Source organism: Thamnophis elegans, chromosome 14 (genome assembly GCF_009769535.1).
Source record: "Thamnophis elegans isolate rThaEle1 chromosome 14, rThaEle1.pri, whole genome shotgun sequence".
Lineage (NCBI taxonomy): Eukaryota > Metazoa > Chordata > Lepidosauria > Squamata > Colubridae > Thamnophis > Thamnophis elegans.
In genome coordinates, this window is record NC_045554.1 from 13,431,788 (window position 1) to 13,444,610 (window position 12,823).

Genomic DNA, 12,823 nt, shown 5'->3' on the forward strand with positions numbered 1-12,823 from the left:
GGTCCTGGAAGCTGCCATCTGCAGGGAAAGAGTGCTAGTGGCTTTAGCTTTCTCCAGTTTTAAGGGATGGGTGGGTGGGTGGATAGGTGGGATGAGTGGGTGGATAGATGGATGGATGGATGGATGGATGGATGGATATGGGTGGGTGGATGGATGCATATGGCTGGATGGATATGGGTGGATGGGTCGATATGGGTGGATGGATGGATGGATGAATGGAGATGGGTGGATGGATATGGATGGGTGGATGAATGGATGTGGGTGGGCCAATAGGTAGATGGATGGAGATGGATGCATGCATGGGGTGTGTGGATGGATGGATCTCAACTCCCAGAATTTCCCAGCCAGCAAGGTCTTTACTGAAAGTTCTGGGAGTTAGAAGATTACATTCTGACAGGTACCAAAGTTGGAAATTCACCATTCTAGGTATTTATGGAGATTCTCAATCATCTAGGTCACAGTTGTCCCAAAGGGTGCTTTTCCCAAAAGCAACGAGAGTTTCTTCCTTTTCCCCCCTTTGAAAGTGTTTCGCTTCTCATCCAAGAAGCTTCTTCAGTTCTGAGACCCCCTTTTCTTTGTCAGCCCCTCAAATATTGGAACATTGCTCCATGTCACCCCTAGTCTTCTTTCCACTAGACTGGACATACCCAATTCCATCTTCTGTGTCTCTTTGTGTACAACTATGAATTCAATGCCTATAATGTTCATTTATTGACAGAACGGCAAAAGATTTAAAGAACCATCAATTTAGATCGTTTCTTTATTATAATTGAGGGGTATAAATAACTTTTCCCATTTCCCTTCTCCAACGAATAGCTTGAATACATACAGTCAAATATAAGTCAGCAAAACAGTGCATGCATCTTATAAGTGAGACTTTGGGGAAAATAAAGGCACTTGAATTGGTAATAATTCTCTATTAATCCCCCCCCCCCTTTTTTAAAAAGATTAGAAACCTCTCTACATAATCTGAGTCACAGGATAAACACCCATCATCAAACAGGCATATACATAAATCTTTACTGCCTTAAAAGTTTGACCACTCCCATATCATGTAGATAATCTTTTTATAAAGACAAGATCCAGCGTGAGAAGATGCTAGTTGGATCGTGGTAAGATTGCATCATTCTTGCAAATCTTCCACGTTGTGTTTTAATGCTAGCTCATTAACGTTCAACCCCGTTTCTCTTGCCCCGTTTCAATGAAAGATTATTAAGCCTCTGCTGCCCACCTACCATGCACCCTTCTCTTCCTTTGGATAACTTCTTAAACTTGGAAGTATTCTCCAGAGGAAACAAAACCAGTTGATGCAGTTGTAATAAGGTTTTAGGTAATGCTATAAAGTGCTTTAAGAGTTTCTCATACGCTACATTAACTTTAAAATCATTCCAAAATGTAAAATAGAATCCTCTCCATGCTGCAGGAAAGGGAAGTGGAAAGCATTCGCTCAAGGCCATCTAATTCCGAATTTATGGCGATGGGAAGGGGCCCAGATTTCAGTTCAACACTGAAGCCATTTCACAGGATTTTATAGTCAACAGAATCTTGAGATGCCAAACTGAAATATGTGGCTTGATCATCCAGACTGGAAAAATGCTGGATAGATTCTACTTCTCTCCATCATAGTTTGGAGAACAGCAACTTGATAAATTGCAGGAGTAGGGCCTTTTCGATTGGGGCAAAGATTGATGCGTGTGACCTAGAATCTAAAGAGCACCCAAATGTTGAATAAAGACACAGGAGGCTTTGGCAGATAGATCTGAGGGAAGCATTAAATAGTAAAACTTCTGGATTTGTAACGAGACAACCTCTGGACCAGCTTAAAAAAATTAAGTTTTGCTTAGGCAGCTTGAGAGAGAAGCGGTTATTTTTGTCCAGATACCAAAACAGCCAGCTCCTGAATAGACATCTCCTTGTTGAGGTAACTTTGATACTGCCCCATCGTTAATCTTCCACGCTTCATGGCGTCTTCGATGGAGAATTTCCTCCCTGACTTTCTATCCAAGATGACCGAAGATTCACCACTAGGCCCTTTCACTGTGATCTCTTCCCAGTCGCATTCTTGGCTTTTCAACTTGACGAACAAGCCCCATTCAATGAGGCCATAACGATGAGCTTCTTCTGGAGTCATCTCCTTCCCTGTGTCTGGGTCGATGACCACAATCGAGCGCCTGAGGTGGTTTTCACGCTGCTCCCTCTTGATAGCGACAGTCTGGAGACGATTTTGAAGCTGCTCGATCTCCTCGTCTTTTTCTCGCGACAGCCTCTTCAGGTCTTCCAGTTCCTTCTCCAAGGTGTGGAACCTGGAATCGAGATTGATACGTCGATCTACCTGGGCCATGCTCTTCAGATCCTGGGCCTCCATCGCCGTGAGCTCGATTTCTGACTGCAAGCTCCTCATCTCCAGAAGAAGGTTCTGTTTTTCTATGTGGAGCTTATGGTTCTCCTCCCTCAAAAAGTCCAACTCCTTGGAAGATTTGGAGTTGCTAAATTCCATTTCGGAAAGCTTGGCCTCCAACCTGTTGATATCGGAGTCCATTTGCATTTTCCGTCGGCTTTCCTCGTCCAGGCTGTTTTTCAGCTTCTGGATCTCATACTCGGTGTCTCCCTTCTCCACCTGGACGCTCTCTGAAAAGACCACTTTTTCCTTGACCTCCATCTTCTCCAGGGCCTGCAGTTTCTTCCGCAGGGCTTCCAGTTCCGTTTGTAGTACTTGCTTCTTGTGCTTCTCCTCTTCCAGCTCCAACTTAAGTAGACTGTGCTCTTTCTCCTGCTGAGGGTCTTGTTGAAGAATCACCTTTTGCCTCACGGTGACTTTTTCGGCTGTGTCCTTCTCTTGTTGCTCCAGCTCGCTCAGTCTGATCTTCAGCCTCTGCACCTCCAGTTCTGCCTCTCGGCGGGCCTTCCTTTCTTTCTCCAGGCCTTCCATCTGGCGCTCCAGATGTGACCGTCTCCGCTGCAGCTTGCGCATCTCACTCCGGAGCGAGTCTATTTGCTGCAGCTCATTTTCAATGTTCTGCGAGAAGGTGTTCATCTCCGATTTTAAGGTAGGGTCTTGTTCCAGCTTCACCACTTCCTGCTTCACCACTTTTTCCCTCACCTGGGAGAGCTCTTCCTCCTTCTGCCTGATGATTTCCTCCTGTTGCTTCTTTTCCCTCTCCAAGTCCATGTGCTTCTTCTGCTCCTCAGCCAACTGAGCTCGCAGGGACTCTACTTCTTCTTTTGTCTGGCGGTCTTCCCGGTACTGCAGAATCTCTTGAAGGACCTCCTTCACTTGGATGTGAGGCTTGGTTTCCTTCAGGGTCACGATTTCTTGCTTCAACTTATAGATCTCCAGATCTGCTCTCTCAATGGCTCTGGTCCTATCTACAATCTCATCTCTGAGTCGCTGCATCTCCATTTCGGTTTCTGCGTCCGTTTTGTACTTAATGACCTCTTTGATGATCTCTTGGACTTCCACCCGAGGCCCTCTGCTCTTCAGGGTCACCAGCTCATTCTGGCAGGCCCGGAGCTGCTCTTCCCCACCCAGGTATCGCCTCTCCTGCTCCATCACTTCGAAGCGGAGGTTGGCCACTTCATTTTCAGCTTGGGGATCTGGGCGGCTGATCTCCCGTACCTTCTCCTGGACAATCACCGTGGCGTTCTCCTCTTCCAGAGCCTGAATCTTCCTAAGCAGCTCGCCTTTCTCTCTTTCATTCGAGCGGGCCTTGGCCTTCTCTTCCTCGTACTGGCGCCGCAATTCATTCACCTCTCTTTCTGTCGCTACATCCTTCTCCATTTTCAACACCTCCTTCACAGTGATCTTGCCCTCCGCCATGGCCCGCTCCCTCTCCAGCCGCTTCAGCTTGTCTTGGAGGAAACGCAGCTCTTCCTCTTGCTGGTGCCTCAACATGCTCTCCCTCTGCTTACTCTCCTGCAGCTGCTTGTAGTCCATCTCCAGCTGAGGATCGTTTTGCATCTTCACGATGGCCTTTTCAGTCACCCTCTCCTGATCCCTGGTCTTCTCGTTGGAAAGAGCTGCGATCTGGTGGTGGAGAAGGGCCATCTCATTCTGCCGGCTTCCTTCCTGCCTCTTGAGCTCTTCAAGTTCCTCTTTCAACTTCAAAATCTCCTCTGCCTGGGTTTTGTCTGGCTCAATGCGCAGGACTTCTTTGACGACATACTCCTGTCCACCTTCTCTTTTCTCATGCTCTAGGATGTCCAGCTTTTGCTTCAGGGACTGCAGTTCCTCCTGAAGCCCCTGGTTCTTCCGCTGCTCTTCTATCAGGTTCTGTTGCATCTTGTGGTAGTTCTCATCCAGCTCCGGGTCGGGCATTTTCTTGACCACTTCCTTCCTGAGCACAATCTCCTGTGGCTTCTGGTTCTGCAGCTGGAAGATGTTCTGCTGGATGACTTTGATCTCTTCCTCCAGATGCTGCCGAGACTGGGTCTCATCGTCCAGTTCCTTCTTTAACTTCCAGATCTCTTCTAAGGGCTTTTGAGACTTGCTGAGCTGAATGGATTCCTCTATCATTTGGAGGTCAGGTTGCTGTCATTGAGCAGAAAACAAGGAGTCAGTTCAACAATCTCATCTGCGTCCCTAAAGCAAGAGCATGGCTCCACAAACTGACGCCTTCCAGAAAACTTCCAGAATATACAACTTTGTTGGTTTGACATCCTGAGAGTTGAAGCCTCCACTTCTCTGAAGGACATTCAGCTTGGGAAGGCTACACTAGGAAGTAAATTCTCTTCCCCCTCTAATCAGATCTTGATTTCTAGTTGGTACCATTTTATGCATACCATGTTTCCCAGAAAATAAGACAGGAACTTAAAAGCCGTCTTAAATGTTTAGAAGCCGAAGAGCCAGCGCTGTCCGAAGACATCTCCGTGGTCATGTGGCCAGCATGACTAATTGCTGAAGGCACACGGAACGCTGTTACCTTCCCACCAAAGGTGGTTCTTATATTTCTACTTGCATTTTTACATGCTTTCGAACTGGTAGGTTGGCAGAAGCTGGGACAAGTAACGGGAGCTCACTCCATTATGTGGCACTAGGGATTCGAACTGCTGAACTGCCAACCTTTCTAATCGACAAACTCAGTGTCCTAGCCACTGAGCCACCACATCCCATTTCCTCATATTAGGTTTCCTCATATTCTGCAGTTTTAGTAAAAATGTATCTGTAGGAAGCCTTCCGTGAACCACCTGTAGAAGTTGGGTTCTCCCCAGAAACGTTGAGGCATTTTTCTGGGCAAGAACTAGTAGAAAACAGTTTCTTCTATTTACCTGTTTCAACAAGGTCTGAGCGAACTCCAAGTTCTGCAGCCTTTGCCTATTGATGGCGTTGATCTCGGTGAATCTGGCAGCCAGCAGAGCTTCCTGCAAATGGAACATGGGTTCATTTTGAGGGTGGTGGGAAGAATACATGTATTAAGGTTACCTCAGCCTCTTGACATCCCCCCCCCTTTTTTTTGCTTTTAAATGTGTTTAACAATTTGCAAACTGCCCAGGGTCACTGGGACTTGGACAACACAATCAGCCAGATAGTTAAAGCTGCATTTGGCATTTTTGTTCCACCTGTCGAGTCCTTCCCAAGGACCTGGGACAGGTAGGTGTGGTTTGATGGTGTTAAAGATGTTGCATGATGTAAGCTGTTCCAACTAAAGCTGCCTTTTGCAATTGACTGGTGATCATTTTTTTTTTCCAATGCCAAGAGTGTTCCAAAGGATGCTCTAGATATTTTGGGATTGCATCCCAGATGCCTTATCACTATTGGTTCTACCTTGGGTCTCCTTTAGCACTTAGACTTATATACCACTTTATAACCCTCTCTAAGTGGTTTACAGAGTCAGCCCAGGGGTGGGTTCCTGTACCAGTTGGTACCGGTTTGCTTCACGCGAGCTTCGCTCGTGTGTGCCTGCTGCGCATTGCATGCACAGTTGACTGTAAATTGTCCTACACATTCACAGAAACATGCCGGCTATAGCAGAAGAGACTGAGGAACTGGTTCAGGGGCATGGCCAGCCTGGCTCGCTGCCTGTTCTGTGACCCAGGCCGAATCACACGACCAGTTCAGCCAAACCGGGAGCAACCCACCTCTGAGTCAGCCTTTTGCCCCCACAATAATCTGGATCCTCATTTTACCCACCTTGGAAGGATGGAAGGCTGAGTCAACCTTGAGCCTGGGTGCAGAAGTGGGTTCTGGATCCCATCGCAACCAGTACACTGCGACGGGGCCAGGCGTACACACCTGCACACCATCACCCTGCGACACTCCAGCTGCTCAGCAGAGTGTCACGCAAGTGCCATACGCTGTGTACATGTGCACAAATGGCCCAGTAGGGTCAAATACCAATAAGGAGAGCGGGCAGGCGGGTGTGCCCTCTGCAGCACTGTACCGGAACAGTACCTGCTTCTCCCACCAGGCACCGGTACGCCTGTACCGGGGCATACCGGCCGTAATCCACCACTGGCCTGGTAGGATTTGAACTGTCAAATTGCAGGCAGCCGGCAGTCAGCAGAAGTAGCCTGCAATACAGCACTCTAACCACTGTGCCACCGTGGCTCTATTTGCAGGTTCTTATATATATTATTATCATTAACATTGAAAGAAGCTTAGTCAGTCAACTCAAGGTGTTGAACGTACCTCGTACTCTGCTTCCTGTTATTCCCCATAACAACAACCTACTGAGTTGGATTGGGCTGTGAGAAAGGGCCTGGCTCAAAGTCTCACCCATTTGGCTTCCCTATCCTAGACTTTGGATGCTGTCTTTTCCCCAGCTACTAGCCAGGGGTTCTACCCCAAGCGTAGCCTGCTCTGCACCTTTGGTACTATCCCGTTAAAACATACCTCTTCTTTCACTCTGACCGCTGTGGACTGGAATCTTGGTCTCTTGTTCATGAAACCATTACGGCCGCTTTCCATATCCAAGATGGATCTCAGCTTTCTGCCTCTAGTTCATAGTCCTAGGAAGAGGAGAGAGAGAGGGTGTAACATTCAGACGATGCTGGAGGCACCTACAAAGTGCAATTCTGCAATGGGATGTGATTTTTTGGGGGTCCTTCCTCTATGCCACTCCTTACCTTCACTGCCTGTAGATACTGCTGAGCTTCTGCAGAGACCTTCTGGACTTCTTTATCCTTGCTTGAGATTTCTTCCAAAGTGGTCTGCAAAGCAAACAAGGCAACCGCTTTGAAGAGCCAGGAGGAAGGTGGCACCATCTTACTACTTTGCGTGGGAGCAGGGAAGGGGTGCTCCTTGTCTACCAAGGGGCCGCCAACTTATGGGAAAAGTAAATGGCGGGCTGGAGCAGCTAATGATGGATGGAATCTTAGCCCAAAGTGACTGAACCTTGAAACTCTCCATCTCTCCTTCTTTCCAGTTCTGTAAATATTAGATCAGGGGTGAAATGCTGGTAAAAATGCTACCGGTTCACTGGAATCGGTAGTAAAAATAATGCTTCAAAAAGTAAAAAAAAAAACTTCCCACGATCCCACGGCACAGCTGATCGTTGCACAGCTGATCGTTGGAACTTCTTTTTTTACCATTTTTTTTTTACTAAAAGTAAAAAATGCTCTAAAAAAGTTAAACGAAAGGTTCCGACGATCAGCTGGGACAATCACCCTGTGCCGTGTGTCGTAGGAACCTTTTGCGTGTGTGTTTGAAGTCCAGCTGCTTTTTGCATTGTGTGTGAGTCAGTTGTGTAGCTTTTGTGTTATTTTCGTGTAAAGTGTGATAGTTTTGTTTCAGAGCTCTCTGTGACTCTGTGAGGATCCTGCTTGTTGCAGGGGCCATTTTGGTGTGAAGTCCAGTTGCTTTTGCGTTGTGTGTGAGTCAGTTGTGTAGCTTTTGTGTTTATTTTCGTGTAAGTGTGATAGTTTTGTTTCTGAGCTCTCTGTGACTCTGTGAGGATCCTGCTTGTTGCAGGGGCCATTTTGTGTGAAGTCCAGTTGCTTTTGCGTTGTGTGTGAGTCAGTTGTGTAGCTTTTGTGTTATTTTCGTGTGATAGTTTGTTTTTGAGCTCTCTGTGAGGTTCCTGCTTGTTGCCCACCCAGTCACATGACCACCAAGCCATGGCCACTGAGCCACGCCCACAGAACTGGTAGGGAAAATTTTTGAATTTCACCACTGCATTAGATACCTTAGCTTTAGAAAAATGCTGCTAATTCAGCCAAATTTTTAAATTGTGCTATACGGATATATAAAAAAGAAAAGTAGAGGACACACAACAGGAGTGATAGGTGCATTGGAAGGACCAGGTTGGGACAGATTCTCTCCCCTGAAGAAAATCTATTGGTCACCAAGAGTTGATATCAACTTGACCACACACAATCAGTATAATATATGAACATACTTCCTTTCAACAATTGTTGCTTAAGCTTTCTCATTTAGGACCTGTATCCAATTTTGTTGTATGCATGATGTACAATGACAATACAGGCTATACTATACTATAACTAGCTTTGAGCCATCATGCTATAGAAGAATATGCGCTTGGCTGTAGAAGGTTCAGAATTCAATTCCTGGCCTCTCCAGGAAGTAGTTAGAGAACCTTGGACTGAAAAATTTGGGAATTGCTCTAACCTTTGTTGATATACCCAGCTGGAGCCCTAGAATAGAATAGAATAGAATAGAATAGGGCAGGGGTCAGCAACTGCATATGGGCTGCATATGGGTCTCTCATCCATCTGCTGCAGCTTCCTGTCACTGGTTGGCTCCACAATTGAAAGGGCTTTCAGTTAGGACAGGTAGAGGGAAAAGGATGCCATGCTAGGAAGTGACTCTATGGTGGGGGACCCAGACTTCCAGTTGGCTGCAAAATTGAACAGCGGGCTTCCAGTTAGGACCTTTGTGACTCTTTGAATGTTTAAGTTTGCCGACCCCTGGAATAGGGAATAGGAGTAAGAAATAGAATTAGGAATAGGAATAGAATTAGGAATAGGAATAGTAACAGGAACAGGAACAGGAACAGGATTAGGAATAGGAATAGAAATAGAAATAGAACTAGGAATAGGAATAGAAATAGAATTAGGAATAGGAATAGGAGTAGGAATAGGAATGGGAATGGAAATAGGAATAAAAATAGGAATAGAGAATAGAATAGGAATAGAAATAGAATTAGGAATAGGAATAAAAATAGAAATAGGATTAGGAATAAGAATAGAATTAGGAATAGGAATAGAATAGGAATAGGAATGGGAATGGGAATAGGAATAGAAATGGAAATGGAAATGGAAATGGAAATGGAAATAGAATAGACAAGAGTTGGAAGGAACCTTGTAAGAGCTATGTAAGGCACTGAAATAGCTTTTTTTAAAAAAAAAATGCAATAAACTGGGTAGAATTGTGCTATATAATCTTTGCAGTCCCCCTCCCTCCCAGTTATCTGATTACCTGTTGTTTCTTCAACTTGGTTTCCACCTGAGAAAGTTGGTCATTTTCTTGAGGCTCATAGTTGGGGATGTTTTCAAAATAATGTTTTAGTCCATCATGGCCCGCACGGTAGTTTGAATAGGCAGACTTTGCTTTCTGCAGGACCTGAGATCTAGAAAGTGGTACAGATAGTTCTCAGCTTACATACATAATCAAGCTCAGAATTACAGACAAAGTCATTACAGATGTAAGTTAAGGCCATATATAACCAGATGCATTTTTGATGATTATTATTTTCTGCAGTGGCCGTTAAGTGAATCCATCCCCTCCCCAAATTAATATTTTTTTGCTGGAAATGCTTGAAGCCATGGGGAAAAAAAATGCAATTGTGTGACCACGGGACGCAGCGAACGGCTGTAAAGGTGAGATGTTTGCCAAGCACCCCAAATAGTGATCATGTGATAAGTGTTGTAACTTTGAAAATGGGCCATAAGTTGCGTTGGGGGGGGGGGGGGGATTTCCTCTAACTTCACATGGTTGTTAAGCTATCTATATAACTGACTGAAAGAGCTATTGTTCAGCTTCCCTTCATTCTTCAAAGACTTCCAATCTCAGGAACCTAAGTGATTTCCTCCAATGAATTTTTAATTATATTTCATAAAGATTTGCTACTCAACCATCCTATGGCGAAGTCCTAAATCCTTAGAAGAATATCAGCTCAGCTTACTACTGTGACAGAACTTTCTCCTACCATTTCCACCCCCTGCCCTGCTTTTCTCCTACAAAAGCGGTCGGCAACCCATGGCTCTGGAGCCACATGTGGCTCTTTCAAACCTGTGCTGCGGCTCCCTGTTGCTCAAAATATGTGTCAGAACCCAGCAATGTGCGACACCTACTGGCACGTGATTTATTTTTTCAACCCCTGATAGGTCATCATGGTTAAATCCAAGAAAAGAAAAGTTTCAGAAGAAAGCAGGATGTTTAATTCAACTACATATGTAGTTCTGTGGTCGCTGAGGAAAATAGTCAGGCACGGGAAGCGTTTTGTGGCTCCCGGTGTTTTCTTTTCCATGGGAAATAGGTCCAAATGGCTCTTGAGTGTTTTAAGTGTGCCAACCCCTGTCCTACAACCTCATCCCCCCATCTCTGCAGCAAGTTTTTGTGATGCTCTTGATATCGGTGCGGAAAACTGGCATTAGCCTTTGTTACCAAATGGGCTAGGGGAAAAATTGCTCTGCCTTTTACTGCATAATACAATAATGTCTCCAGCAGCCTGCACCTTTCCGGTAATTTCATGAAATCCCAGGGAAATAACAAGAAGGAAACTCTGGAGCTTTCCAAGTTAGGAAGCAAAGCAAATAAACAGACATTAGAGCAGAGTTTCTCCACCTCAGCAATTCTAAGGTGGATTTTAGTTCCCAGCATTTCTCCAGCCAGCATGAGTTGAAATCCCCACATCTTAAAGAGATGTCAGGATTGAGAAACGCTACATTGCACGCAAAGAATAGGAAACACCTAGTGATTGCTAATTGCATACTTCACTACCTTGCAACAAAAGAAGATACTACACCCAGGGGTGGATTCCCAGGGGTGGATTCCGGCTTCTGTTACTGCTGGCGCGCTCAGGGATGCAATTCTCACATGCTCTTGATACACGCTGCACGCACATGCACGGTAGTAAAAAAATACCTTCTGTGCATGGGCAGAAGCAAAAAACAAGATTGCAGTGCCTACAGCACAGGGGGCATGGCTGGCCGAGTTACTACCTACTAATCCAAACCAGTAGGAACTCACCTCTGCTACAGCCATTAAATTCTAAAGCACCTTAAGAATAAAGCCAAAAAACAAAATGAAGTTCTATTGCAGGAGAATGGCATATTTATAAAACAGAGGACAAATGTTGTTGCCTATCTTCTCCTGCCAGTTTGTTAGCCCATGCTCTCCAGTGTGGGATTCATTTTTTTTACTACCCGTTCTGTGGGCGTGACGTGGCTTGGTGGGCATGGCTTGCTGGGCGTGGCAGGGGAAGGATACTGCAAAATCCCCATTCCCTCCCCACCCCACCAACCTGCTATCCAGCTCTGTTCTCCTGTGCAAGGGCAACAGAAGGAGACCCAGCCGATTCAGGAGGCAGCAAATAGATCATGCGGGGCCAGCCAGAGGTGGTTTTGCTGGTTCTCCAAACTACTCAAAATTTCCACTACTGGTTCGTCAGAACTGGCTGAATACCACCTCTGATGCTCTCATTTCCCCCAGGTCCTTTGTGACCATCTGACCTTCACCTCTCCCTCCTCCTGACCTGTAATCCAACTGCTTGTTGAGGTTGCTAAACCGCTGGTTGAGCTTGTGGAGTTCAGTCTCCTGGCGTTCAATATCCGGGCAGTGTTCTTGGAACTGGCTCGCCAAGGTATTGGAACATCTCTTGGCCTTCTCCAAGTCTTGTTGGGCTTCATTCAACAGTTGCTGGACCTGGACTTCAGAATTCAGTGCCTGGGAGGAACAGGAGGATGGTTCTTAGCAAATGTAACGGGATGAAGATTCTGACAATCTGTTTACTGCGGAGTGCACAACACTGTTTCACTCAAGGGTTTTCTCTCTTCTATGGCTTGCCAAAAACTACACTCAGGATAAAAAGAACCGAAGGGGCCACAGCAAACCATAACATCATGAGGAAAGTACACGCTAAATAAACATGAATATACCAGGGCCTCAGTCAATGAAGGAAAATACACGTGTTCCAGGATAATGTTGTAAGATCCAATCTGAGTCCATCACCAGGACCAAAGACTGATTCTTCCAAGCTTTTGGACTCATGCTGGAGCCCATTGTCAGGGAACATCTCTCGCTCTCAAGAATGTGCATGTTCTGACCTAGACAGGCTCCGCCCACCCACCCAGACATCATCACGTCCGTTTTTGATGCCCTGTGCATGTTCAGAAGGTCCTGTGCATGCACAGAGGTGGTGTGTGCGAGCGGAGCTCCCGCACGCTCACTTTTGCGAACCGATAGTGAAGATAAGTCGATTTCACCTCTGAGTCGTCATGAAAAAGGCTCCATTCCACATTCAGCTTCTGTAATTTCTGAGCAAGGGAGCTGAGCCACCCATCCTTCATTCATTCACACATACAGACAAGTCAGATTTATCCTTCCTGTATTTGAAACGAATCCCCCTCTCTCAGATAACAGCTACTCACCAGCAATTCTTCCCTCTTGTGGTCCAGAGCATTTACATCCTCGGGAATTGTGTCCTCGATGGCCAGCTTGTTCTCGTAGCCGGAAAGAAGATCTCTCCCTTGCTGAAGGACCTTCTCAAGGTGATTGGCCACATCCACCCTGTAAGGACAGGTGGAAAGAATTAGCCATTCTTCTCATCCCATCTCTTCCAGCTAGAAATCCCAGCTAAGATGGTTGTGTGCATGTAGAAATTGCCATTCTATCTAAAGTAAGGTAAAGATTCCCCTTGCACATATG

General features: G+C 45.8%; 1 protein-coding gene across 1 annotated transcript in view; it reads right to left on the reverse strand.

The window, feature by feature from the left end:
- Positions 1-925: 925 nt before the first annotated feature.
- The window catches only part of PPL (periplakin), an 85,323-nt gene continuing 73,425 nt past the window's right edge, over positions 926-12,823 (reverse strand). The window contains 8 exon segments of the mRNA XM_032230941.1: positions 926-4,528; positions 5,266-5,358; positions 6,830-6,927; positions 6,930-6,945; positions 7,063-7,146; positions 9,374-9,524; positions 11,652-11,842; positions 12,547-12,685. Of these exon segments, the coding sequence (XP_032086832.1) occupies positions 1,865-4,528; positions 5,266-5,358; positions 6,830-6,927; positions 6,930-6,945; positions 7,063-7,146; positions 9,374-9,524; positions 11,652-11,842; positions 12,547-12,685 (3,436 nt within the window). The 3' untranslated portion in view covers positions 926-1,864.